The following is a 25,947-nucleotide window of genomic DNA, read 5'->3' on the forward strand; positions in this document are numbered from 1 at the left end:
TGCCAGCACCGGCCCGGGCGAGGCCCGCGGGGCTGGCGCGGGAGCCGGCGCACTTAATTACTGCGCATTCCCGTCCTTTTAATTGCTTATTAAATCCTAACCAGCCAATTACCAGCAGCAATTACCGCTCCATTCAGTGACACAATCGCTATTTTATCGTTTCTTAATCAAATGCTTATTTAGGGCCCGCGTTTATTAACTCTTTCCGCGGCCGGGGCCGGCGCGGGCCCCTCGTGCGGCCGGTGCCGCGGGCCCTGACGCCGCCGTGTCCCCACAGGCGCGCAGCAGAGCGCCACGGCCGCCAACCCTCTGCCCGGCGCCGCCTCGGACCTGCTGCCCCGCTTCCTGCTGGAGCCGGCCGACGTGTACATCGTGAAGAACAAGCCCGTGAGCCTGGCCTGCCGGGCCACCCCCGCCACCCAGATCTACTTCAAGTGCAACGGGGAGTGGGTGCACCAGGGCGACCACGTCACCCAGCACAGCACCGACCGCAGCTCCGGTAGGCGTGCTGGCGCTGCGCCCGGGCACGGCAAGGGCGGTGCCGAGGGGCCCGCAGGGCCCGGTACCCGGGCCACCCGGCCGCTCTGGCTCGCTCTGACGGGTGCTGCGTTCGGGGTCAGGAAGGCTCAGATTGGTGCCAGCCGGGAGGGGTTTGCCCCCTCTGTAATGGGGCACGGCCTCTGCCCAGGACCCCCCGAGCGTGCACTGACAGCGTGGCAAGGCAGCAGGACGCGGCAGGCGCGGCTGCGAGGCCCGTGTTGTGCCAGGGTTGACGGTTGTCTTCTGTAGGCTTTACCTGACGCCTTGTGGGGGCTGGCTTGGCCAGGGGTGATCCTGCCTCGGCAGGGGCTGGACCGCGTGTGATCCGCTGGACCACACAGCCCCAGTGCCCCCGGGGGCTGAAACACCTGCTCCCCGCGGAGAGCGGGGGGTGCTGGGCAGCGGTCTGCGACCGAAGGCTGAGCACGACTGGGTCCTGCCCTGTCTCCCGCACCAGGCCACTGTGCCCAGGGGAGCCAGGCAGACTCGCCCCCAAGCTGGGCAGGGAGCCAGGCGAGGCCTGGGGAGTGGTCAGGGCTCACCCCAGGGCACAGGGTCGCCAGGGCAGCGAGGTGGGCAGGCGGGCGGCCGGGTGGGCAGGGGTGGCTCCGCCAGCCCCCCGAGCCTGCCTGGCCGTGGCGGCCGCGCCTGATGAGACCCCCCGCCCAGGGCTGCCCGTGATGGAGGTCCGCATCGACATCTCCCGGCAGCAGGTGGAGAAGATCTTTGGGCTGGAGGAGTACTGGTGCCAGTGCGTCGCCTGGAGCTCCTCGGGCACCACCAAGAGCCAGAAGGCCTACGTGCGCATCGCCTGTGAGTGCCTCCCCGCGGCGCCTGCCCGTGCCGGGCCTGAGCCGTGGCCTGTGTCCTCCGGCCTGGGCGGGTGGTCCCGACTGCGCCCCAGCAGTGTGGGCTGCACAGGGCCCGTGGGGCACCAGTGGGGGTCTCCAGGGCTGGGCTGGGGCCTGATTGTGCCAGCTCTCACGCTGCCCGTGCTGCTTTCAGACTTGCGGAAGAACTTTGAGCAGGAGCCGGCAGCCAAGGAGGTGCCGATCGACCAGGGCATTGTGCTGCCCTGCCGCCCCCCCGAGGGCATCCCACCAGCCGAGGTGAGCGTGCAGCAGGGCATTTGCAAGTCCTGCCAACCCTGGGTGTGCTCAGCTCCAGAGGAGGATGTGAGGCCGCAGGTGGCAGAGAGGGCAGGGCAGAGCGGGGGTGCATCTCAGGGCATCTTCGTCTTCGGAGGTATCTAGCTGAGCTGGGCTGGGATAGGCTGGCATCAGGGCTGGGGCTGGATGGGGCAAGCCAGGCCTGTGACCCTGGGGCTGTGCACCCTGCTCACCCGTGGCCGGCAGCGTGGGGGGCTGTGTCTGCTCTGCTGCCCTTCTCCGGGCCCAGCGACCTAGGCCGGGGGTACGTCGGGGTCTGGCCTGAGCAGGCTGGGACATGGCAGGGCCCCGGTGACGTCCCGGTGCCCACAGGTGGAGTGGTTGCGCAACGAGGAGCTGGTGGACCCGGCGCTGGACGCCAACGTGGACGTGACGCCCGAGCACAGCCTGGTGCTGCGGCAGGCGCGCCTGGCTGACACAGCCAACTACACCTGCGTGGCCAAGAACATCGTGGCGCGGCGCCGCAGCGCCTCCGCTGCCATCACCGTCTATGGTACGGCCCCAACCCTCCCTGGAGCAGGGCCCGCGGGGTGGTGGGGCCGGCGCGATGACGCGTGCCTGTGCCTGCAGTGAACGGTGGCTGGTCGACGTGGACAGAGTGGTCGGCCTGCAGTGCCTCCTGCGGCCGCGGCTGGCAGAAGCGGAGCCGGAGCTGCACCAACCCGACGCCCCTCAACGGCGGGGCCACCTGCGAAGGCCAGAGCCTGCAGAAAAGTGCCTGCACCACCCTGTGCCCAGGTACCCACCGGGCCCGGCAGCTCCGGCCATGCCAGGCAGGCCAGGCCTGGGTGCCCAGGGCCGGATCCAGGCACAGCGGACACGCATGGCTCTGCTGGTGCCCCGCAGCCCTAGCTTCCCTCCCAGCTCCACCAGCGCCCCCACGGCCTCTCCTCCCCACTCTGGGCCTGACAGGATGCATCCGAAGTCGACCCTGCAGCCCTGGCCTGGGGTGCCCTGCTCTGTGCCCCTCTCTCCCCTTTCCCCGGCTGTGTCGTCCCCAACCCCCATGTGTCTTGTCTCCATCCTGCCCCGTGGTGGTCGAGGGCTGCTGCTGGGCCCCGCTGGGCAGCACCTGGGAGGGTAGGGGTCTCAGCCGGGCCCCTGGGCCCTGGGACCCCAGCCCTGCTGCACCAGGCGGGGGGAACAAAGGGGCAGCCCCAAGCCAGGCGTCTTGCAGCAGCACCCGGGGCAGCGTCCGCACCAGGGCATGGGGGCTGCAGGGCTCAGGCCCAGCTGACAGTGTGTCCCCATGCAGTGGATGGCGGCTGGTCGGAGTGGAGCAAGTGGTCAGTGTGCGGCCTGGACTGCACGCACTGGCGCAGCCGCGAGTGCTCGGAGCCAGCCCCTCGAAACGGTGGGCAGGAGTGCCAGGGCCCCGAGCTGGAGACCCGCAACTGCACCAGCGAGCTCTGCACCCACAGTGAGCGCAGGGCCGGGCCCAGGGGTGTCCCGGGTGGGGGTGGCCCAGGGAGCGGCTCCAGGGGTTGTGGGGGCAGAGCTGCAGCTGCAGCGTGGGGGCAGGGGGCTCCAAAGCAGCTCTCTGGAGCAGCAGGTCCTATCCCAGCTCGTTAGCTGCGGCTCGTTAAGGCTGCCTGGGGGCTGCTTTGCCATTTACAGCAAATTAGCTGTTCTCGCCACTGAGATGAAGCGGGCGCCATCCCCGGGAGCCGGCTGGCTGCCGAGCGGGGGCTGCGGTGCTCCCATTCCCTTGCCGACAGGCCCAGGCCTGGCCTCGCCCAACCCCATGGATCTGGGCCTTGCTCACACGTGGGCAGGCGTGTGCCCATTATGCCTAAGCCATAGCATTGGCCTTGTGCGTGCCAGAGACTCGCGCCCCGCCCCCTCCTCCCCCCCGGCTGCATGCCCCCAGAGGTGGGCTCTGCGGTGCCCCGTCATGCTACTCCGCTGCGGGCTCTGCTGGCACGGGCGGGGGCTCACGGCTCCGTCTCCCACTGCGGCCCAGCCGCCTCGGGCCCCGAGGACGTGGCGCTGTACGTGGGGCTGATTGCCGTGGCAGTGTGCCTGGTGCTGCTGCTGCTGGTGGGCGTCCTGGTGTACTGCCGCAAGAAGGAGGGGCTGGACGCCGACGTGGCCGACTCCTCCATCCTCACTGCCGGCTTCCAGCCCGTCAGCATCAAGCCCAGCAAGGCAGGTGGGTGGCACCGGACCCAGTGCCCTGTACCCCATTCTGGGAGCGGGGGTCGGGGGCAGTCAGGGGCTCCCCCCGCCCCAGGCTCCCCCCACATGGCCGGCCCGCAACAGCTCCCGCCGGCCTCCTTCTCTGCCGCAGACAACTCCAACCTGCTCACCATCCAGCCCGACCTCAGCACCACCACCATGACCTACCAGGGCTCGCTGTGCCCGCGCCAGGACGGGCCCGGCAAGTTCCAGCTGAGCAACGGGCACCTGCTGAGCGCGCTGGGCGCTGGGCGCCACACGCTGCACCACAGCTCGCCCAGCGCCGAGGGCGTGGACTTCGTGACACGGCTCTCCACCCAGAGCTGCTTCCGTTCCCTGCCCCGGGGCACCGCCAACGTGGCCTACGGCACCTTCAACTTCCTGGGGGGCCGGCTTATGATCCCCAACACGGGTAGGGCTCCGTGCTGGGTGTGTTGGTGGGAGCTGGCCAGGTCGTGGTGCGGGCCTACTCCCATGCACGGGGGCAGGAGCCACGTGTACCATGAGACCCGCGTGTGCAAGGAGCGGTGCCCTGCTCCCGTGTGCTGGATGGGTGGGTGCGCTGAGGGTGGTCTCGCCTGGCCCCACTGTGTGGAGACAGGCAGGGCTGCAACTTGAGGGCAGGGGTCCCTGGGGCGTGGGGCTGTGCTGCGGGACTGCTAACGGTGTCCCCCAACTGCTCTAGGGATCAGCCTGCTCATCCCACCCGACGCCATCCCCCGGGGCAAGATCTACGAGGTTTACCTGACGCTGCACAAGCAGGAGGACGTGAGGTGAGTGCCCGGCCTGCCGTGGCAGCCGTGGCAAGCGGTGACTGGCCCAGCGCCCGGCTCACCCTCTGCCCTCTGTCCCCGAGGCTGCCCCTGGCCGGCTGCCAGACCCTGCTGAGCCCTGTCGTGAGCTGCGGCCCCCCGGGCGTGCTGCTCACGCGCCCCGTCATCCTGGCCATGGGCCACTGCGTGGAGGCCAGCGCCGAGAACTGGAGCATCCGCCTGAAGAAGCAGTCGTGTGAGGGCTCCTGGGAGGTGAGCGGTGGGGTGGGCGCAGGGCGAGGGGCCCTGCCTCTTGTGAAGGGCGAGCAGCGCGCGGCCGGGTTGGAGGCAGGCGGCTGCGGCATTAACGGGCTTTGGGGGGCGGATGAGGTTGCTCATCTTGCTGCCATCCAGAGTGGGGAGAACTGTTCTCCTCCTTCCTCCCAATGGCTTCAAGTTGCAGCGAAGCCAGTTTCAATCTTCAGTCGGCTCTGGGAGAACATGCCCCTGTTTGCCCCATCACCCGGGCTGGGGACCATGCAGGGCAGCCGGGCCTGGGGAGTGTGGCGAGGAGCAGCGGTGGGGAGGCCAGGAGCTGCCCCAGCCTCCAACCCGCTTGCAGGGAGAGCACGAGCTCTCCCGGCGGCTGGAGAGGGCCGAGCCCAGCAGCCGAAGACGGGACAGAGCTCCAACCCAGCTTGGATCAGGCAGGAGTGGAGGAGCCGGGATCCATGCATGCGGGGGCTCTGGGTAGGGCAGCTGGGCTGGGGGCAGAGGGGACGCGGGCAGCTGGTTGCAGGCCGAGCAGAGAGGCCCGCTGCGTCCCAGCTTCTGGGCTTCGCTGGAGGCTGAATTTCCCCGCCTCCTGTTGCTGTCAGGGGCTTCATCCCCTTCCTTGGCAGCTCTGGGTGCTAGGTTGGGGCTATGGCTGGGCTGTGCCACTGCTCCTGTTGGGACTCGCCCCCGCGGGCCCTGGCTAGAGGGGCCTGTGCCTGCGCTCTGGCTCAGCCCCATGCTGCCTTGGGGCAAGGAGGGGATTTGACCCCCTGGTCAGAGCGGTGCAGAGTGGGGGGATTTGCTCGTGGTGCCTCCAGGCAGTTGGCCCTGTTGTTGTGCCAAGCGGTTGACTGCAGCTCGTGGGCACCCCCGTCCCCAGGCAGGCAGCCCGGGGTCCCAGCCCAGAGCCCCCGTGGGGATGGGGAGCTGCCCGCTCGGAGCCCCGGGGCAGGCACGCGCCCAGCTGGTCCTGGCTCTCGGCAAGGTGCAGGGTGCAGGGTGGCTGCCTCCTGCCCGGTCCCGGTCCCGGTCCCGGTCCCAGCTGGGCTCTCCCGCAGGACGTGCTGCACCTGGGCGAGGAGCCGGCCTCCGAGCTGTACTACTGCCAGCTGGAGCCGCAGGCCTGCTACGTCTTCACGGAGCAGCTGGGCCGCTTCGCCCTGGTCGGCGAGTCGCTCAGCATGGCGGCCTCCAAGCGCCTCAAGCTGGTGCTCTTCGCGCCCGCCTCCTGCAGCTCCCTGGAGTACAACATCCGCGTGTACTGCCTCAGCGACACCCAGGACGTCCTCAAGGTGCCTGGGTGGGGCGGCCGGCGGGGCAGGGGCTGCCTCCAGCTGCTCTGCCCCAGCCCCGCGCGGTAGCGGAGGGTGGAGGCGCTGGGACGGGGGTTTTGGAGCGGGGCGCTGAACCGTGCCCTGGGGAGCGCCCAGCTGACCTGGCACTTGGCGCTGCCTGGCAGGAGGTGATCCAGCTGGAGAAGCAGATGGGGGGCCAGCTGATTGGGGCCCCCCGTGTCCTGCACTTCAAGGACAGTTACCACAACCTGCGCCTCTCCATCCACGACATGCCCAGCTCCCTGTGGAAGAGCAAGCTCCTGGCCAGCTACCAGGTAGGGGAGCCCTGGCCTGGCCTGGGCCGTGGCACTCGTGGTCATTTGGCTGACACGTGGGGAGACCCCCCGGGCTAGTTTCCCTGGGTCCCTGCGGTGGGGCTTGGCCCGGGGGGGCTTCATGGGCTGTGGGGGTGGGGGCTGGGAAGTGTGTCCCCAGGGCCAGCGGTGCCCTCCAACAGCAGTCACTGCAGCGCTGCCCCCTGCCCGCAGGAGATCCCCTTCTACCACATCTGGAGCGGGCTGCAGCCCTACCTGCACTGCACCTTCACGCTGGAGCGCCTCAGCCCCAGCACCTGCGAGCTGGCCTGCAAGATCTGGATCTGGCAGGTGGAAGGCGACGGGCAGAGCTTCACCATCAACCTCAACATTGCCAAGGTGCGGGGCAGGGAGCCGGGGGAGGGGCGAGGGCAATACCCAAAGTGCTGTCAGGAAGAAGAGCTAGGGACGTCCAGGCTGCATGAGCGGACAGCAAGGTGGATAGAAAACCAGCTGGAGCATCGGGATCATGGGGTAGTACTCCATGGCTTGATGTCTAGTTGGCAGCTGGTACCAAGTGGAGTGTCCCAGGGGTCGGTCCTGGGGCCGGTTTTGTTCAGTGTCTTCATCAATGACCTGGAAGATGGCAGACATGCGCACCCTCAGCAAGTATGAAGGTGACACCAAGGTGGGGGGAGTCATAGATACGTTGGAGGTAGGGCTAGGATTCAGAGAGACCTGAACACTTTGGAGGATTGGGCCAAAAGAAATTTCATGAGGTTCAACAAGGACAAGTGCAAAGTCCTGCACTGGGGAGGGAGCAACCCCCTGCACCGGTGCAGGCGGGGGTGACGGGCTGGGCAGCAGCTCTGCAGACAAGGACCTGGGGGGACAGGGGACAAGGAGCTGGACAGGAGCCGGCAGTGTGCCCTCAGTGCCACGAAGGCGACCGGCATCCTGGGCTGCATTGGTAGGAGCATTGCCAGTGGACAGAGAGGTGATTATTCCCCTCTATTTGGCACTGGGGAGACGACATCTGGAGTTCGGTGTCCAGTTGTGCCCCCCCCTCCCCCCCTCCACACACAGACACTGCAGAAAGGATGTGGACACACTGGAGAGAGCCCAGTGGAGGGCAGCGAAGATGGTTGTGGGGCTGGGGGACAGGACTGGTGAGGAGAGACTGAGGGACCTGGGCTGATTGAGTCTGGAGAAGGGAAGACCGAGGGGGATTGAACAGCAGCCTCCACCTCCCTGCCGGGGGGCTGCAAAGAGGATGGAGCTGGGCTGGTCTCAGTGGGGGCAGATGACTGGACAAGGAGCAATGGGCTCAAGCTGCAGCGAGGGAAGCTGAGGTTAGGAATGAGGAGGGTGGTGAAGCGCTGGAGCAGGTACCCAGAGAGGCGGTGCAGTCTCCATCCTTGGAGGTTTTGAAGACCCGGGTAGACAAAGCCTTGGCTGGGATGATGTAGCTGGGCCTGGGCCTGCGTGGAGCAGGGGGTTGGACTAGATGCGACCTCCCAGGGTCCCTTCAACCTTCCTTGTCTGACTCTGAGGGAAGCGCCTGCTCTCTCTCGCTGCAGCTTACATGGACACATGGCTTGAAGTTGCAGCCAAGGAGGTTTAGGTTGGATTTCAGGAAACACGCTTTGGTGTCAGAGCAGGGAGACTGGGGAAGAGATGCAGGGACGGTGGGGACTGTCTACACTGGAGCCATTCAAGGAGAGGCTGGACAGGCACTGGGATGGTCCAGACAGAGCGATGCCCATTTTCTAGCATAGGGATTCCCAGGTTTCTGCACCGTGCTGGTTGCCCCCTTTATGCCTCGGGGTGTATTTAAGCTTCCCCCAGAGGCACGGGCACATGCTGCGCCAATGCTGCTGGCACCAACCCCGCAGGGTCCTGGCTGGAGGGTCTCGTCCCCGCGCTCAGACTGGCACCACCTGGGCATCAGGGGGGAGTTTTTACCCCAGCTCAGACTGGTCCAGACTGGGCAGGTTGCCTTCCTCCACAGTGGGGATGTGGCCTCCGCCCGGGCTCTGCGCTGCATACAACATCCTGTGCAGCAGCAGGACGCTGGCTGCTGTTTTACCCGTGGCAGGTCCCGGTGTAAAGTCCGGCATGCGTCAGGACTGACTGCAGCTTTACAGAGCTTAGCTGCGGGTTGGCCGGGGCTGGTTTGCACAGGGCGGATCCTGCCTCAGGCAGGGGCTGAACTAGACACAACCGTGGCTGCTCCCGCCAGCCCCCGGCTCTGGGGCCCCTGCGACAAGGCGGCCCCGGGCAGTCCTGGCTGAGGAGGGGGCGCTGAAGGCCCCTGGGGCTGGTGGCAAAGAGGGTCCGTGCCCCATGCTCGGTGCTGAGGCCGCTGGGCGGGCCCCAGCTGCAATGCGCCTGCCCACTGCCTGCCACGGCCTGCTCAGGGCGCCGGGAGCCCCGAGACCCGGCTGATCCGGGCACAGCCTGGCAGGCTTTGGGTGCGCCCGGCTGGCACCCGGAGCAGCCCCGCTGCCCCCAGGACCTGTGCGCTGCCTCCTGTAACCCCGCCGGCGCCATCTCTTGCAGGACACGAGGTTCTCAGACTGGCTGGCACCTGACGGCGAGGCCGGCCCCGCAGCCCTGGTGGGTCCCAGTGCCTTCAAGATCCCCTTCCTCATCCGCCAGAAGATCATCAGCAGCCTGGATGCCCCCTGCGCCCGCGGAGCCGACTGGCGGACCCTGGCCCAGAAACTCAACCTAGACAGGTAGGAGGCAGCGGGGGCTGCCAGCCCAGGGACCCCCACCCTGCCCAGCCCTGCACCGTGGAGTGGGGGTTCCTGCAGCCCTCCTTGAGCATGGGACCCCGGACACGGCCCCAGGGGGGAGCGGGCTGCATCCTGCGCCCCAGCCTTGCTGACCCCGCTCTCCCTGCAGCCATCTCAGCTTCTTCGCCTTGAAGCCCAGCCCCACGGCCATGATCCTGAACCTGTGGGAGGCGCGGCACTTCCCCAGCGGCAACCTGGCGCAGCTGGCAGCCGCGGTGACCGAGGTGGGCAAGCAGGACAGCAGCCTCTTTGCCGTGTCGGAGGCCGAGTGCTGAGTGCGGGCGCTGTACAGCCCCTTCCCCGGCGCGGGTCGGCCCGGCACACGCGCCAGCCGGGGAGGGGGCTGCCCCGAAGCCACTAGCTCTGTCCCCGTCTGGGCCCTTCCTGCCCGGCCCCAGCCCTGGGGACCCTGGAGCCCAAGCCCAGCGCCCAAGTCTCCCCGGCGGCGCAGAGCTCAGAAGCAGCGAGGAGCGGGGGGGTTGGGGCGAGCAGGGACCCGGGCGGCCGGGGCCGGTGTGTGCCGCGGCGTGGTGCGTCGTGCGTGCGGTGCCGTGCGTGCTGTGTCCGTGTGGCCTGGGCGCCGCGGGCCCCAGCCGTGTCGTGTAAAGACCGTTTTTTAATTCTGTATTCAAGTGCATTCAAGTATTTACACTTGGCCTTATGTACATAGCGCTGCAGGGAGGGGCAGGGGCGGGCTGGGGCGCTGCCGGACAGGACTGTAAATAAATTGGATATATATTGCTATCTCGGCGTGCCAGCCTTGCCTGGGTCCCTTGGAGGGGAGATGGAGCTGCACCGCCCCGCACAAGCACCCGGCAGGGACTGGGTCCTGGAGCGTTTCTCGGCAGGAGGCTTCGAATTTATTGGAGGCCCACGGTGGGGCGTCCCAGAGCCTCCCACACCCCTGCTGTCTCGCTGCCCAGTCCTTGCGGCCGGGCCCACGCCGCGTGCCCGGGGGCTACTGGCCAGTTGCTGGTGCTGCGCGGCTCTGGGCGATGCGACAGGCAACAGCAGCGACGAGCGCGGCGCCCTTCCCGGACCCGTCTTCCGACTGCAGGAAGGTGACGGTGCAGCGCGGCGCCAGCTCCTTCACCGTCTGCTGCACATGCTGCGAGAAGCTGCGGGGGCAGAGGGGTGAGCCCCTGCCGAGGGGTGCAGCCCCCTCCCCAACCCGCTTTGCCTCCAGCCCCACTCACTGGGGGTGCAGCTTGTAGAGGGTCCCGTCCACTCCCACGGTCACGGCCAGCTGGGCCAGGCCACGGTTGTCCCGGATCTTCTCTGCCACGGCAGCCAGGGCGGCTCCACAGAGCTGGCCGGCACGCAAGGACACGACCTGGCACACCTTCCGCACCAGCAGCGCGTCCTCCACGCTCGCCGCCAGCCCCAAGTTCTGCAGCACGGCGCTCGCCTGCCGCAGGGCCAGCCCGTCGCTGGGGAGGACCCGGGGCCTGGTTAGCACGGTTGCAGCGTCCCACCCCCCAGACCGTGGCCACCACAGCCCTGGGCTGGCAGCAGGAGGCCAGAGCCCACCCCAGCCCGCACCGACCTCTCAATGGTGGACAGGAACTTGGTGGGGAAGATGCCCGGGGTCTGCAGCGCTGGGCACGGCCGGCCCTGGAAGAGCAGCTCCTTCTCCACGAGCTCCACCAGCACCATCCGCACGATCTCGCCCAAGTACATGCCACTGATCAGCTTCTCAAACCTGCCGGCGGGGGGGGCGGGGTACCCAGCATCAGGGCAGTCACAGGGGCTGGCTAGAGCCCCTCGTCCTGGCTCCCAGCCCCGCTCCTCCAGCCGCCAGCCCTGCCCCACTCACCGTTGCTTCCCGGGGTTGAGAGACACCCGGTCCACTTGGGCATCAAAGTGCGTGAAGAACTCGTCCAGGCAGCCGTTGTCACCGAACGCCCCCCACTCCATGTTGATGCACATGCGGCCCTCGGCCCCCGGCACCGCCTCCACGTTGCGCAGCTCCTCCATGTAGCAGGCGTTGGTCCCTGTGCCTGGGGGGCACCATGGGGTCAGGCGCCTGCCCAGCCACTGGACCTGGTGTGGGCCAGCCAGGTCTAGCATGCAAGGGGGGAAGTGGGAGGGAGCCCCGGTCTCCCACGGCTGGGGGGTGGAGGGGACCGAGCCCAGCAGCTGGACGGCGCTGCAGGGGCTTGGCTATGGCAGGGTTGGAGGGGTCAGGATCCGTGCGTGCAGGGGCTCCAGACAGGGCAGGGTGCTGGGGGGCACAAGGGGCTGCGTGCAGCTGGTGGCGGAGCGGAGCAGAGGGCCCTGTTGGGTCCCAGGCTTAGCTGGAGGCCGGGCAGGAAGTTTTCCCTTCCTGTTGCTGTGTCTCGGGGGTGGGTTTCTTTGCCTGCTTCAATAGCACCAGGTGCTGCTGCAGCCCAGGCTGGGGTGGGCTCTGGGCTCTGCCAATGCCCCTTGCTGGCACCCCTGCAGGGCCCAAGCTGGAGGGTCCTGTCCCTGTGCTCAGGCTGGGGCAGGAGGGGATTTGACCCCCGTGGTGCAGAGGGGACGACTGCAGCCCAGGCCACGGCAGCTCCTGTGCGAGGGGCTGGGCTGGACCGGACAAGCCGGGCTTTACTGCGCCCGGCCCCACCCCGGGGCCACGGACCGTGGGCTGGACCATGCCGCAGCCCCCTCCCCAGCCCTGCTCCTTACCCACGATGAGGCCGACCTCGCAGTTGGGGTCGTCGTAGCCACACGACATCATGGTTCCCACGGTGTCGTTCACTATGGCAACCACATCCAGATCAAATTGCTGGGAAGAAAGCGCGGGGTTACTAGGCAACACAATTCCCCATCACCACAGCAACCGTCGCCAGGCCCACCGACATCTCCCGGGAAATCGCTTCTTCCTCCAGGGAACCTGGCGGGAGCCCAGCCCAGCGCCCACCTGCTCCCAGCGGACGTGGGCACAGCGCCAGCCCCCTGCCCAGCCCCCAGGACAGCGCCTGGCCCCGTACGTTTTTGCGCCGCACGGCCTCTCGCAGCAGCTCCACCACGTCCTTCCCCTCGCAGCCCGAGGCCGTGAAGCCTTTTGTCCAGTTCAGCAGGATGCCCTGGGGGGGTCATTAGGTTGCAGACTTAACACCACGGTGGCTCTGCTAACGGCAGGCCCAGGCAGGCACCACAGTGGCACCAGGGCAGGGGGTCACACCAGGCACGGCCCCCCCACGCCTCACCCAGGAGAGCATCTGGGCAGCCCCACACCTGGTCCAGGCTCTTTTGCTGGCAGGGGAAGGAGAAGGTGAAGCCGAGGGGCAGGGTCCGGCCCCACAGACCCTGCTTGGTCTGGAAGTCCACGATGCACTCCACGATGTGGTCAAAGAGCTGTGGGGAGCAGGGTAGGAGCTGAGGGGGCAGACGTGCTCCAGCCCCCATGCAGCCCCCCAGTCTGTGCGGGGCCCCTCCAAGCTGCACAGGCTCCCCCACTCCCTGCCCTTCTTGGCACATGCAGGCACTGAGCTGGGGCTGGGGCTGGCGCTGCCCTGGCAAGGGGTCCCAGGGCCGGCAGGCGGGCACGTGCCAGTACCTGGGAGCCGGGGCCCTGGGCCACCTCGGGCGGGATGGAGTAGATCTCGCTGACCATGCAGATGCCGCCGGCCTCCCTGCTGCGCAGCTTCACCAGCAGCACCCGGAAGTTGGTGCCGCCCAGGTCCAGCGCCAGGAAGTCGCCGCGCTCTGCAAGGGGCACGGGTCAGCACAGGGCGGGGGCTTCGTGCCCCCCTCCCAGCCCCAGCCGCCCCACCTCTTCCGATCTACGGCCCAGAGCCGCAGCACGCCCCGCCCACCCCTCACCGGAGCCGTCGGGGGTGGCGCGGACGTAGGTGGGCAGCATGCGGGTGGAGGCCTGGGCATGCGTCTCCTGCCGCAGCCCCCGCTCCATCTCACACTGCAGCAGGGCCTGGACCTGCTGCCGGGCGCGGGGGGCGAGGCGCAGTGGTTGCAGGAGCTGGTCGACCTCGCGACGCTGGGCCTCTAGGCGCAGGGCCACTGCGGCTACCACGGCCACCCCCTGGGCTCTGCTGTCATCCACAGCCGACACCAGGGTGGCCGTGCACTCGGGAGCCAGCTTCTTGGTCATCTCCAGCAGCGTCTGGCGGAACCTGGGACGGAAGAAAGCCGCGGGCTGGGCCCAGCTCCGGTGCAGCCCCCCAGTGTCCTCAGCCCCCTCACGCCTGTGGCATGAGCTGCATGCCCCCACCAGGCACCAGGACGTGGCTGAACCCTCCACCGCTGCCCCCCGCCCACCCACAGCCACAGTCCTAGCGAAGCCGGGCCTCACCTGCGTGCCTGGAAGGTGTCCCCGTCCACGCCCACGCAGACGTCCAGCTGTGGCAGCTCCCGGTTCTTGCGCATGTGGGTGAGCATGGCGGCCAGGCTGGTGGCACAGAGGCAGGCGGCACGCGTGACCACGGCCAGGCACACCTGCTGCACAGTGAAGCAGTCCGGGTCACTCGGCTGCAGCCCCAGCTTCTGCAGCAGGCACTGGGCTGCGGCCAGCCCGCCCTGGTCCCTGCAGTGGAGAGAGCATGGGCCTCAGGCGGGCACGGGGCACGGGGCACAGACCCCCCTGCTGAGGCCAGGCAGGCTGGCGGGGCACAGCCCCCACTCACTCTGAGATGTTCAGGACTTCCAGAGCCGTCACCATGCCCTGGGTGCGAAGCTGCGGGGTGGTGCCGCCGGCGTGCAGAGCCTTGTCTTGGGCCAGCTGCACCAGCAGGAGCCGGGCGATCTCGCCCAGGTACAGGCTGCCGATCAGCTTCTCAAACCTGCGGGGGGGAGGGGGGCTGAGGCAGTGGCACCAGCTCAGCACCTTGCCCACCCAGGCTCTCTGCTTGACACCCTGCAGGTCCGCTTCCTGCACAGGGTGCTGGCCCCGCAGACCCCAGGCCGTGCCCAGGGGACATCCACCCACCCCAGTACCGAGTCCTGACCTGCCCACAGCTCTACCGCCTCCCCCACCCCGCAGGGCCCTGCACCCACCTGTGCTTCCCCTTGTTCAGGCTCCCTGCGTCCACATGTTCATCGTACGTGGTCAAGATGTCGGCCATGGCCCCGGTGTCCCCAAAGGTGCCCCACTCCGTGTTCACGCACATCCGCCCCTCATTGTCGTCCAGGCTCTCCACGTACCGCGCCTCCTCCATGAAGCAGCTGTTGGTGCCGGCACCTGCACAGCACAGGGCCACAGCGAGGCAGATGTGACGGCAGCACCGTGCCAGGAGACCCCCCCCCCACTGAACCCCCACGTGCCGCTGGCACCACTCACCTACGATGAGGCCGACCTCGCAGGGTTTCGTCCCCAGTCTGCAGCCCATCATGGTGGCCACAGTGTCGTTCACCACGACCATGACATTGATGTCGTGGGACTGGTGGAGCAGAGAGCATGGTCAGCAGCGCCCCCAGCCTCCCATGCCCCCGCTGAGCCCGGCCCCCGTGCTCCTCACCGCCTGCCTCTGGATGGCCGCTTGCAGCAGCTGCCCCACGTCTCTCCCCACCACGCCGCTACAGCTGTAGCCCTTGGACCAGGACTGCAGCTTGCTCTGCAGGGACAGCAGCACAGGAGAATCAGGGGCCGCAGCGGCCGGCCTGCCGCGAGAGCTGGGAAACGCCCCCAGCCCATGCAGGGCAGCCGCCGGGCCCACGGCACCGTGCTCACCGTCTCCAGCCCTGTCGTGATGCAAGTGAAGGGGAAGCAGAAGCCCAGCTGGTGGCTCGTGGCTGGGATGTGGAGATCGTCCAGGAACTGGCACAGGCTCTTCGCCATGAAGTCAAAGAGCTGGCAGGGAAGGATGGAGGCACGGCCCCAGTCAGCCACGGCTGCTCCACCCTGCCCCATCCCAGTGGCAGGGGGTTGCCCCCCACCCCCTGCACCCACTTACCTTCTCCCCTTTGCCCTCGCGGAGGTCCTGTGGCACAGCGAAGATCCGATCCTTCAGTTGTGCCTCCTGGCTCCCGCCCAGCTCTGCCCGCAGGACCCGCAGGTCACGCTCACGCAGCTCCAGCACCAGGAAGCTGCCTCGTTCTGTGGAGAAGGGGCCACAGCATCAAAGCCAGCCTGGGAGGTGGCTGCCCCTGCCCTGCTGCCCCCAGGAGCTGGGATGAGGGGCACAGCCCTGCCGCCTGCCCGCAGCGGCCCAGATCCGATGGGTGCCGTGCGCCAGCGCAGTTGTCTGGAGGGGGCTGGGGGCCACGACTCACCAGTGCCGTCAGGCGTGGAGCGCACGTAAGTGGGCAGCATAGGCACAGTGTGGGCACCTTTCCGAAGCCTCAGCCCGGCCTCCATAGCTGCCAGCATGTGGTGCTGCACACGGCTCAGCTGCTGCAGGGACAGGCTCAGCGGCTGCAGGACTCGCTGCACCTGGGGGCAGCGCGGGTCAGGCAGGGAGCAGAGCTGGGAGCCCCCGGGAGCCCCGACGGGCTGGGGGAGCCTGGCAGGGCCCAGGCACGTAGCTGGCAGGGTCCTAGGGTGCCTGACAGGCCCTGTACTCACCACCTCGGTGACATGACGGCTCCGGCTCTGTGGGTCCTGGGCGGTGCCAGCAGCGCCCACCCACTGGGCAGGGCACGCAGGGCTCCCGGCTTCCTTGTGCGGCTCCTGCGGCACGGGCTCATCCTGGCGCGAGCTCATCGGGTCTGTGGGAGGGAGCGCGGGTGAGCCCTGCACCGGGGACCTGGGGAGCAGCTCGGGGCCTCCGCCCCACTGCTGCCACCCCGGCTGCGGACAGGGGGCATGGGGCCACACAGGCCTCACAGCTCATCGGGTGCAATAGCTGCTGTGGCGCAGCCCTGCGCAGGCCCTGGCAGTGCTGAGCACCAGGCCCCAGCTGGATCTGACCCCTGGTTCCTGCCCACATGCACAGGCCAGGACTGGGGGTGCAATTAGGCAGGGGTGCCTACACAGCAATCATCTGGGCGGTGCTGGCGGCACCGCCTGGCAGAGCAGCACTTTTGAGTTGTTTTTTACAACAACTGGGGCCAAGTCAGCTCCGAAGCCCATCACTGGGTCAGAGCCCGATGGGTCCAGTCTGGGCTGCCTGCACATCGCCCCCCTCCTGGACTCTTCAGCCGGTGGCTTCAGATCCTCCCACGTCCACGGCAGCGTCCCACGTGCGGGCCCCACGCCCGGAGGCTTTGGGGTTTGTTGCCCCCAAGTCTTGCTTGCCCTGAGCCCACAGGCCAAAGGAGCAAGCTGGGGAGAAACCCCCATCGCCATAAAGCAGCTGTAGCCAAGATCCTTGTGTTGGGAGGCAGCAGGAGCCGCTCGCAGGGGGCTGTCCGCAGCGCGCTCGGCAGGCTCCTATCCTCCACCACATAACGCCATTCGAGGTGATCTTAGCCTGGGACCAGACAGCGCAGTGACTGCACTTGATCGGAGGGACCAAGAAGTAGAAGCAACACTTTTTTATTAATTAAATGTATTCGTTTTCCCAGCCAAATCAGATTCCAAATCTGAGAGGCAGTCCAGAACCGTAAGGGGTCCCACTACCAGCAAACATCCTCCACCCGCACCTGGGGCTTCAGATGTTTCCAAATCCTTTGGCACACATCCTACGTGCAGCCCCAAGCCCACAGGCTTGGGGTTTGGATGCCCCTGAATGTTGCTTGCCCTCAGCCCTAAGGCCCTCAGAGCAAGCCAGGGAGGAGACTCCCATTTCCATAAACTGGGCTTAAAGCCGCTGCGCCTCGGCGGGTCCTGAACCAGCCAGAATTGCAGCTCTCCCCGGATGCGCTTTAGGAAAACTGCCTTTGTGGACACAGATGCACGGTATTTCCCCTGCCAGGTTAAGGACAGGCACTACACTTGATGGTCTGGGCAGCGATCAGATCACATACCCCTGCGCGCACACGCACACGCACGCACTGACACACATGCACACCGCACCTGCACCTGAAACCCCACCCCCGGACGCTCACACTGAGCAGCCCCACAGGGAGAGCAAGGTCCATGACACCATGAACAGAAGAACGTGCCCTGGCATCCCAGGCACGTACTGAGCATCCCACTCCCTCCCGCACAGCTCCCTGCCCCAGGCCACATCCCTTTCGGGGAAACAGCTGCAGCTGCTTAGAAAAGAGGAAGCAGCTGTCCGGTCAGTCTTGTGCAAACACACGCTTCCTCCTCCCCTTCCTGCAGTCCTCTGTCCTGCACTGCTCTGTGGTTGGCTCTACTGCCACAGACTGGTGACACGCAGCCCCCGAGGAAGGCAGGCCCATGCACATGCACGTCCTCGCACACATAGGCACACATACCTACACACGGACCCTGCACACATGTGCACACACACATCTGCCATGGGCTGGGTCAGTGCCTAGGTCCGTGGTGCCCAGTGTCAGCACTGCCTAGGGAAGGGTCCTGCCCAGTGCTGCTGCCTAGGAAATCCGAGAGGCACAAAGCCCAGGGCGGGGGAGATCTGAGAGGATCTGGACCAAGGCTTGGAAACACTCATAACCTAAAAACCCCGCGTCACACCGCTGACAGAGAGCGGAGGCTGAAGGGAGAGTCACTTGGTCTTTTGCCCCTGCTCCTCTCTCTCTCGCAGCCTCCAGCACTGAGGGTCCAGGGCTCTGATGCAGAGGCCGTGCCCCTCGCGCCCTGCTCAGCAGCTCCCAATGCCCCTTTCCTCCCAGCAGTGTCCAACCCCGTGCGACTCTGGCTGCGCTCTCAGCTCCCGCCGTGGCTGGGAGCAGCTCCACCCTGACTGACCCGCTGGTGACAAACTTCCTGGCTTCTTTGAAATGTACTGCCGGTTCGTGCCATTGTGTGACACTGCAGGAGCAAATGCACGTACAAGTGCATGCGCACACACCCCACCCGCCTGCCCACGGCTACCAACATCACCCGCTGCCCATTCCCCATGCCCATACGTGGCAGGTTGCACACGCCCGCCTGGCTGCCTACACACCCCTATGTGCTTGGTCACGCAGCTGTCCCACACCCGCCCACCTGCCCCTTCCCCCTGTACCCTGTACTACCCCACGGCCCAGGCCCTGCAAATTATTTAACGAGCTCAACTACCATCCTGAGTGGTTGCATGTGCTGCTCAGACCCAGGACCAGCTGACCCCGATGGGGATGGGGAGCCGCAACCCTTGCTCCCTCCTGGCTCAGCCCCCCTGTCAGCCCCTGCACCAGGGTGGCCTCCCTGCTGGCACTGGGTGGGAGGGCGGGGGGGGCACACACATGTGCAGGCAAGTGACACGCAGTGCCAGGGCGGGGGCCACCCCAGCCAGCACAGCCCAGCAGGGGCCCGCTATTTCCAGGGCAATTTGCATTCGCCTTCAGTTCCAATTAGCACTTGTCAACTTGAGCTCTAATTTTAATTAGCTCAGCAACAACTCTGCCATTAATTAGCCAGCCCCCTTAATGAGCCCTCCCCCTGCTAACGAGCAGACGGGCCTGCTCTCTCCCGGCACCGGGCACGCGACGTGGCCGGGCTTTCATGGCTGTGCCCATGAAGTGGCCCGGCTCGTGCTGCACCCAGGGCAGCAGCCAGGCCCCAGCACAGGGTCTGCCGGGGCCACGGCGGTTCTGGGGGTGGTGGGAAGGCTCCCCCCAACGGCAGATGCACGGTGCGTGGCCTGCATCCAAGTGATGCTGGGGCAGCTCCTGGCTCCATGCCACGGCCTCCCTGGATGCCAGGTCCGGGGGCAGGCAGTGGGGGCCATAGCGGGCTCCATGCTGAGCCCCTCTAGTGCCAGGTGCTGCATGGGGGCACGGTGCCCTGTTCCTGCCAGCCTCTGTCCCGGGAACCTGGCCCCGACCCCACTTCCTCTTCCTTGTCCTCACTCCCTGGAGCTGGGTGGCTCGCAGCCCTTCCCTTTACCGACACCCCGAGTGTGGGGGGTGCGTCCTGTTTCCCATTCTTTCCCTCCTCCGCGGGGGTCACCCAGGGACAGGCTGGGCTCACGGCACCCATACTGGTGCTGGTGACCATGCCGTGGCTGCGGGTCAGGCTGCCCTGCAGGTTAGCAGGTGCCTGGCACGGCTGGTGCAAGGGTGAAGCCGGAGCGAAGCTGCCCCACAAGCAGCAGCCCCCACCTGGGCAGGGCCCAGCCCGACCTCGCTGCCTACCTCACGGCGTGGTCTGCTCCAAGGACACCAGGCACCGGCTGCAGCAGGGGCTTCTGTGTCAGCTCCGGGGCTACCAGATACTCTGACTCCAAGAGAAAGTGAAAGCATATCACAAGACTTGCCCCACCCTGTAGCCAGGCTCCAGACCAAGCCCAGGGCAGAGCAGGGCTCCAAGCTACTCCACCAGGCGCCACCCCAGCGCCCGAGACTGGGGGCCCCGGCATGACCGGGGGCCAGAGCAGGGCTGCACCCACAGAGCACGTGGCTGGAGCTACCCAAGCCGGGGCCAGGACACCTGGGTCCCCCACGCAGCCCCGCCTGCTCAGTGCCTTCTTGTCCCACCGGGCCCCGTGCCACAGAGCCTCAGGTGCCACCACCGCCCTGGGCACCGTCTGCCCGGTGAGCTTGTGAGCATCCTACTTGCAGGCCCAAGTCCAGAGGCTTGGGGTGCGGATGCCTGAGTTTTGCTTGCCCTTAGGCATCAGGCTCTTGGAGCAAGGTCCTGAACCAGCCAGAAGAGCAGTTCTCCCGGGCGCGCTTTAAGAGAACTGCCTTCATGGACACAGATGCATGGTATTTCCCCTGCCAGGTTAAGCAGCCGCTACGCTTGAGCTGAGTCTTCAAGAGGCCGGCGGGGGCGGGAAACGCACTGGCTGTGCCAGTGGCCCCTGCCCTTCCCGTCCCTCCACCTCCCGACTGCCCCCAGCCCTCATCGCCCCCACCTGGGCCGTGCAGGCGAGGCCCCCCACCGCTGTCTCCCAGGCCAAAGGGGCTTTTCAGCTTCTGCTGCCGGCACTGGGGCCGCCGCCTCCCCCCTGCTGCCCAGGGCACAGGCGCAGGGCTCCTCCAGCCCTGACACAAGAGCCAGGGCTGCGGGGCAGGGTGGGGTCCGGGGCCCCAGTGGACAAATGACGCGAATGGCAGGCACGTGGAGCCCTGGCAGGCGGTGCCACCTCTGCAGGACCCCGAGAAGCGGAAGGGGGCAGGGAGCAGCGATGCGGCTGCAGCTGTGACGGCGTCCCACGGGAGAGGCTCCCGGCATCGGATCCCGTCCCCCGGCATACACCCTCCCGAGCACGGCCTGGCGCTCTCCCTCGCGCCCGGCTGGGCATGGAGTTGTGATGCTGCCGAAAGGCAGAGTGCAGGGGCCTGGCCTGAGGGACCCATGGGACCTTCCCACCCTCCCATGCTGCTGGAGCCCTTGCAGACCTGGCAGTAGACACAGCTGCCAAGAGGCTTTGCTGGCTGGTGAGCAGCCTGGCTCCATGCGGCCACAGGCCTGACCCACTGTGGGGCCGGCCCATGGGGTGACACGCTAAGTGAAGCCACCCCACCAGGCAGGGCTGCTCTGTCCCGAGCTGGCTGCGGGGCCAGGGTGGCTGGCGCAGACATGCCCATGCACCGTGCAGCAGAGTGGGAACCCTCCCACCACCACGGCTTCCCGGTGAGGGCAAAGGGCACCACGGCAGGCAGGTACCACAGCTTCCACGAGCAGCCAGCTGGGTGCTGGACTAGTGCCTGGGACAAGCCCCCAGCGCCTGGATGATGGTGCCTCCCCCCACACCCTTGCTCCCTCCCGCCCACGCAGGCTGCAGGGCACCACGGCCAGCTTGTAAAAACATACATAAATATATTTCCATCTCTGCAAGGGGGCAGGGAGCTGCGGGGCAGGGAGGGACTGGGTGTCGCGCCCAGCCGCGCCAGCGTACAAAACATATAAAAGGGGGCGGAGCGCGGGGGCCCGAGTCCTTGCGGCAGCGTGGCTCAGAACTTCCTCTTCCTCCGCCGGGCAGCTTTGGTCTGCAGGCCACTGCCCGGCTGAGTGCCCGCCGGCTCCTCCAGGTCCAGCAGGCAGGCTGCGGCCTCACCCAGGGACATGAGGGCCTTGGCCGGGGAATCCCTCAGAGCCGCGTGGGGAGGGCTGCACCGGCCACCTGAGCTGTTCCCAGCATCATCCTGGGCCCTGGACAGGAGGTGCCTAGGGGAGAGAGCAAGGCCTGAATGCAGCACTGCCTGGAAGAGCCCCCCCCCGGCACAACCCAGAGCCCGCAGGCCCTGGCCAAGGGCTGCTGCCACCACCCCGCTAGAACTGGACGCAGGGAGCCCCTGGCTGCTCCAGGATCCTGTGGCAGAAGGGTGTGGGAAGGGCCACAGGGCAGTGATTTCCCCCCCAGCCTGATGGCCCCTGTGCCCCAGAGGGACCGGGATGTGGGCCTGGGGGTGAGGAGAGGGGATGCCTGGTTTATGAGAGCTCCCACTGACCTTGGGCTTGCTCCTGCAGATGATGTGACCCCCATAGCAGCACCTGCAATGAGACCACAAAGCAGAGCCTCAGCCCTGGGGGCACACTTGGGTGAAGGGGGCCTGCCTTGGCATAGGGCTGGGCAGGCACTGCTGGGCACTGGGCCACAGTGGGGGGCTAGGGGCAGAACAGTCCTGTTACCCTGCAGCAAGCAAGCAGCCCCTCTGCCAGTTTGCAAGGGGCAGGGGCAGGGGCAGGCCACTCTGGTGGGCCACGGGAGGAGACACTGGTGGTGTTACACCAGTCTTGGGTCCTTCCAGCATCCCGGAGCACTCGCACTGCCCTGCCATCTTGCTTGGGAACTGGACCAACACGGGGGTCCTGTCTCTCTGCAGGACACAGCTAGGACAGCCCATGCCAAGGGGCGCGAGGGGAGGACTCGCCCCTGGCTTCCCCCTGCTTTGCAGGGACAAGTGCCTCTGGGACACAGCAGCCAGACACGGTGCCAGGAACACACCAGTGACTACAAGCCAAAGCAAACAGAGCCAAGGGGTGCCAAGGCCATGCCTCTACCCAGCCCTCCACAGGGCAGGCCCCGAGGCCAGGACCCATCCCCGTCCCCGTCCCTGTCCCCCTCGCAGGGCCAGGCATTCCCACCTGCAGCCTTGCTCTCGGAGAGCTCCAGCAGGGCAAGGAGGCGGCCCTCGGGCCTGTCATCCTGCAGAAAGGAGAGAGCAGAGCGTCATGCTGCTGCCGGACCTTGGTGGCTAAGGCAGGCAGGCCCAGCCGAGGCAGCTGAAAGTAGTTCCCTCACAACAGGTGCCCCCAGGAAGGGGGTCGCAGGGCAGGAAGCCTGGAGCACTGGGCCACTCCCACAGGCTCTGACCACAGGCCGGCCGTGACCTCCCGGGAGCAGCTTCTTCGTGGGGGGCTGGAGACTACAACACCAGCTCCTTCACAAGGCCCTCGGAGGTTCTGGGGGCCGGTGTGCAGCACCATCAGCTGGACCTTCGAGAGGTCCTGCTTTTGCCCACAGGGCCTCCATCTAGTCCTGAGGTCAAGGGTGGAGGGTGTGCCCAAGGCACCGATCCTTGCATCCAGCAATGCCAATGTCCCACGGGCCCAGGATGCCAGGGCAAGGTGACGTCACCCTGGCTGACTCCTCTTCACCCACCCCCAATGTCACGGCTCAACCCGGCCCTGGATGCTCTGCTGCAGCAATCCATGCCCTGCAGCCGCCAGGCCAAGGCTGGGCAGAGGATGGCAGCCCTGCTGCACACATCCTGAGGGCAGGCACCCACAGGCACACCCCTCTGTCCCCAGCTGGTGGGGAGCACTGCTCAGGGAAACCTGTGCTCACCTTGGCGCTTCGCAGCCTCCTGGTGCCTAGCGCTCCCTCCGCGGCCCGGAGGCAGCCGTCCACGTGGCGCTCGTACTCCCTGCGCGGCACCAGCGACTTGCAGAGGTAGCACTTCTCGCTCCTGCTGAGCCCGAGGGAAGAGCGGTGCGTCAGGACTCTGCTGACCACAGGCCTGAGATGCTGCCCTGCCCCCAAGCTGCCATAAGCACTGCCCGCCTGGCACCCATCACCACACTGGAGGAACTGCTGGCACTCCTTGCAGCTGCAGCAATGGAATGGGATGCTAATGAAGCTGGCTACTCTAATGGACAAGGCTCTCCTTGGACATGAAACACCGTCCCAGGTGGTTGCAACAGGCCCTGGGGCTCTGCTGAAGGAGCTGCACTTTGCCTGCAAGGCAAAGCAAGGGTGTGGAAGCAGAGCATGGGCTCACTGGAGACCCTGTCTGAGCAGCAAACCCTCTGCACCGTACCCAGCTCCACTCACCAGGCACCACCGCAGAGCAGAGCAGAGCAGAGCAGAGCAGAGGGGTCTCTGGGCTCTGGAAGCCGAGGGCTTGTTTACGCTGGCACTGAACTCAGACTGAGCAGTGAGAACCTAAAGGGCCACAGCTCCTCCCGGGCCCCCTCCAAGGAGGACAAGGGGCACCCCAGCATGGCTACCCTGCAGCCATCAGGAGTGGGTCAACCACAGAGCATCTGAGCCCAGCGGGGGGAGCATGGCTTCCTCTGCCTCGACCCCCCATGCTCACTCTGCCATGCTCTTCTTGCGGTGCCTTTCCAGTCATTGCCGATTACCCAGATAACGTGTCTAAATAGAAGCTGTCCTCTCTATAATTAGCCTAATTCCATTAGCGATGTTGCCATCCCGTTTGCAACAACAAAATTGCTTCCATGGCAGAGATTTCACTGTCAGCTCCTCTTCCAAGCTCCGGGTGGGTGGGAGGAGGAGGAGGGGCTGGAGAGGAAGAGATTAAACAAAGCCACGGCTCTTCCAAAAGTCTAATTGAATTAAGACGATCCCTCCAGCTGCCATATTGTCAGCTCCCCGTCCAGCCGGCTCCTCCTTTCAGGGCTCTGGGCTCCTCCCAGATGCTTGTGGGCCTGGCCCAGTTCATACCCAACAGCCACTCTCCAGAGCTACCACACAGCAAATGCCACTGGCCTGCACACAGTCCTGGAGCAGGGCTGGAAGCAACCCAGCGAAGCTAAGAGCCTGGCAGCCTCCGCTTCCCCCTGCCCCGGGCACCCAGGAGGCCCAGCTCCATGGCTGGGGGCAGGACAGGGGTGTCCACACGAGCCGAGGGTAGCCGCCTACCTACTTACTTGTCAGTGTCCCTGGGTGCTGGGATGCCCCGGACCGCTCTGCTCTTGGTGTCTCTCTGCCGCCGTGTGAGCACTGGAACGCAAGCAGAAAGCCTCACTCAGTGGGTCTCCCCGGAATGGGAGGGGGCACAGGCTACTGCCATGGACCACAACCCTAACCCTGCAACAGACCCCTAGGCACAGACCCTCAAGTCCCGGGGTCAGTGGATGCCCCACAAACTATGCAAGGGAAGCTCCCGGCAGTGCCGGGCAGCTTGGAGACAGGCAGGCAGCACGTGGATGGATGGATGGATCTGCCTGACTCGCATGCTGATGCCTGGCTCCAGTGTGCTGCGCTCCCCGGCACGGCCGAGCAGGCTCTGCAGCCTGACTGCAGGCGGCTGCTGGGTACGTGCGCAGCTCGGCTGCTCCCGCCGCAGTCCTCTCCACACGCTCCCGATGCCAGTGGCGCAGGGCTGCATTTCAGCTGGGGAAGCCAAGCTCCCTGCTGCGGGGAGAAGAGCTGGCCAGGGCCCAAGGGCACAGGACAGGATTGCTCTGGGTCTCAGATGGGCTCCCACACAACAGCTGCACCCTGAGGCCTGGCGCCTCCTCCAGCTGTGCAACAGCAACAGGCCGCTCTCCCGGCACGGCACGCAGCTCTGGGACCCTCCCTCCCTGCCTGCCGGTGCTGGGCTGCGCGGCCTGCTAGCCCTCCCATGGCAGCCATGGGAGCTCAGCTAGGCCTCTGCGGTGCCTGCTCCTGTCCCTCGGGAAGCAGACAGGCTCTGCCCCAGCCACTTCCCACACTCAGTGCCAGGCCTTAAGGTGGCATCTTCTCCGCATCCTGCCCTGGGCCAGCCTCATGCCACCGCAACCCCCACAGACTCACTGACTGCTGGTGTCTGAAGGGACAGGGAGAACGACTGGTGAGCTCGTTCAGCTTCCAGCACCGCAACCTCCTGCATGCGCTCAGGTGCTTGTGGCTTCTAGTCTCCCACAGCAGCAAGCACGCCCGGCGCAGCACACCCCGCTGAGCACAGGGCCAGTGCGCCAGCTGCTTGGGGAAGACCCCAGCTGTGCCGTGTGTGGCAAGCACAGGGGAGAGCAAGGCCATGCGGCTGAGCACTGCTGCAGCGCAGCTGGGCATGAGGGGTCCCAAGCCAGCAGTGGCAAGCCTGGGCCATACAGCCGGAGATAGGGAGGAGGGGGAGCCTTCACCTCTGACCTCCTGGTTTAGGGAGCTACAACCCCCCCAGGCTGCCTTGCAATGTCAGACCCACACTGCAACAAACTCTCCTCCTGCTCCATCCTTCCTCTGGCCTCCTCCAGGCTCTGGATCCCCGGGGAGCTGGGACTTCCTGCCTGGCCTGGCACAAGTTGCTGACAGGTCCCCTGAGCATGCCTCGCAGGGCCGTAGCAAGGGTGCCTGGCCCCACACTCATGCTCAGAGGCCTGCAACACTGGCTGGACATTGCAGGCTCACTGCCTCCCACACCAGACTCATGCATGCTCTGCCAGGCTGCTCCTTCCCGCCCCACACTGCCTGTCCCCAGCACCCTGTACTTGTTCCCATTATGGGAGATTCTTCCTGACTGGACATCATCGGAAGAGACAGGCCTCCCCCTGCATGTTTTGTTGTGGGGCTGGGAGC

The 25,947-nt window shown here is 66.6% G+C and overlaps 3 protein-coding genes across 10 annotated transcripts in view; 1 reads left to right on the forward strand and 2 right to left on the reverse strand.

The window, feature by feature from the left end:
* Window positions 1-258: 258 nt before the first annotated feature.
* Window positions 259-9,770, forward strand: UNC5A (unc-5 netrin receptor A; the record flags this gene model as incomplete). Its single annotated transcript, XM_019534752.1, has 15 exons — window positions 259-499; window positions 1,210-1,353; window positions 1,546-1,649; window positions 2,022-2,202; window positions 2,280-2,447; window positions 2,965-3,129; window positions 3,673-3,861; window positions 4,000-4,299; window positions 4,573-4,660; window positions 4,744-4,912; window positions 5,974-6,207; window positions 6,375-6,524; window positions 6,738-6,902; window positions 9,066-9,244; window positions 9,414-9,770. Coding segments are annotated over 15 exons (2,643 nt in total), but the record flags the coding sequence as incomplete, so codon positions are not given.
* A 135-nt stretch (window positions 9,771-9,905) lies between these two features.
* On the reverse strand, window positions 9,906-19,549 carry HK3 (hexokinase 3). Of its 2 annotated transcripts, XM_019535329.1 has the most exons (19): window positions 19,388-19,549; window positions 15,807-15,949; window positions 15,515-15,674; window positions 15,196-15,338; window positions 14,973-15,092; window positions 14,761-14,856; window positions 14,583-14,682; window positions 14,300-14,483; window positions 13,930-14,085; window positions 13,599-13,829; window positions 13,112-13,419; window positions 12,846-12,994; window positions 12,524-12,643; window positions 12,277-12,372; window positions 11,972-12,071; window positions 11,121-11,304; window positions 10,851-11,006; window positions 10,501-10,734; window positions 10,263-10,422 (listed from the first exon to the last, which is right to left on the reverse strand). In XM_019535329.1, the coding sequence occupies exons 2-19, from the start codon at window positions 15,942-15,944 to the stop codon at window positions 10,263-10,265; spliced, it is 2,835 nt and encodes a 944-aa protein (XP_019390874.1). In that variant the 5' UTR covers window positions 15,945-15,949; window positions 19,388-19,549. The 2 variants fall into 2 exon arrangements, with proteins under 2 accessions (XP_019390875.1, XP_019390874.1); XM_019535330.1 differs by lacking the exon at window positions 19,388-19,549 and having other exon boundaries at window positions 9,906-10,422; window positions 15,807-15,944.
* A 1,451-nt stretch (window positions 19,550-21,000) lies between these two features.
* UIMC1 (ubiquitin interaction motif containing 1) overlaps window positions 21,001-25,947 on the reverse strand; it is a 29,763-nt gene continuing 24,816 nt past the window's right edge. For 2 of the 7 annotated variants that reach the window (XM_019535333.1, XM_019535331.1), the window contains exons 10-14: window positions 24,315-24,387; window positions 22,990-23,113; window positions 22,287-22,347; window positions 21,650-21,692; window positions 21,001-21,365 (exon numbers count right to left, since the gene is read on the reverse strand). In XM_019535333.1, coding sequence (XP_019390878.1) covers window positions 21,152-21,365; window positions 21,650-21,692; window positions 22,287-22,347; window positions 22,990-23,113; window positions 24,315-24,387 — 515 coding nt within the window. In that variant the 3' untranslated portion in view covers window positions 21,001-21,151. Of the gene's footprint in view, window positions 21,366-21,624; window positions 21,693-22,286; window positions 22,348-22,989; window positions 23,114-24,306; window positions 24,388-25,947 lie in introns of those variants that run through there. The other 5 variants (XM_019535332.1, XM_019535335.1, XM_019535336.1 and 2 more) reach the window with 5 other exon arrangements.

This window comes from Crocodylus porosus, unplaced genomic scaffold (genome assembly GCF_001723895.1).
Source record: "Crocodylus porosus isolate Cpor-Errol unplaced genomic scaffold, CroPor_comp1, whole genome shotgun sequence".
NCBI lineage: Eukaryota > Metazoa > Chordata > Crocodylia > Crocodylidae > Crocodylus > Crocodylus porosus.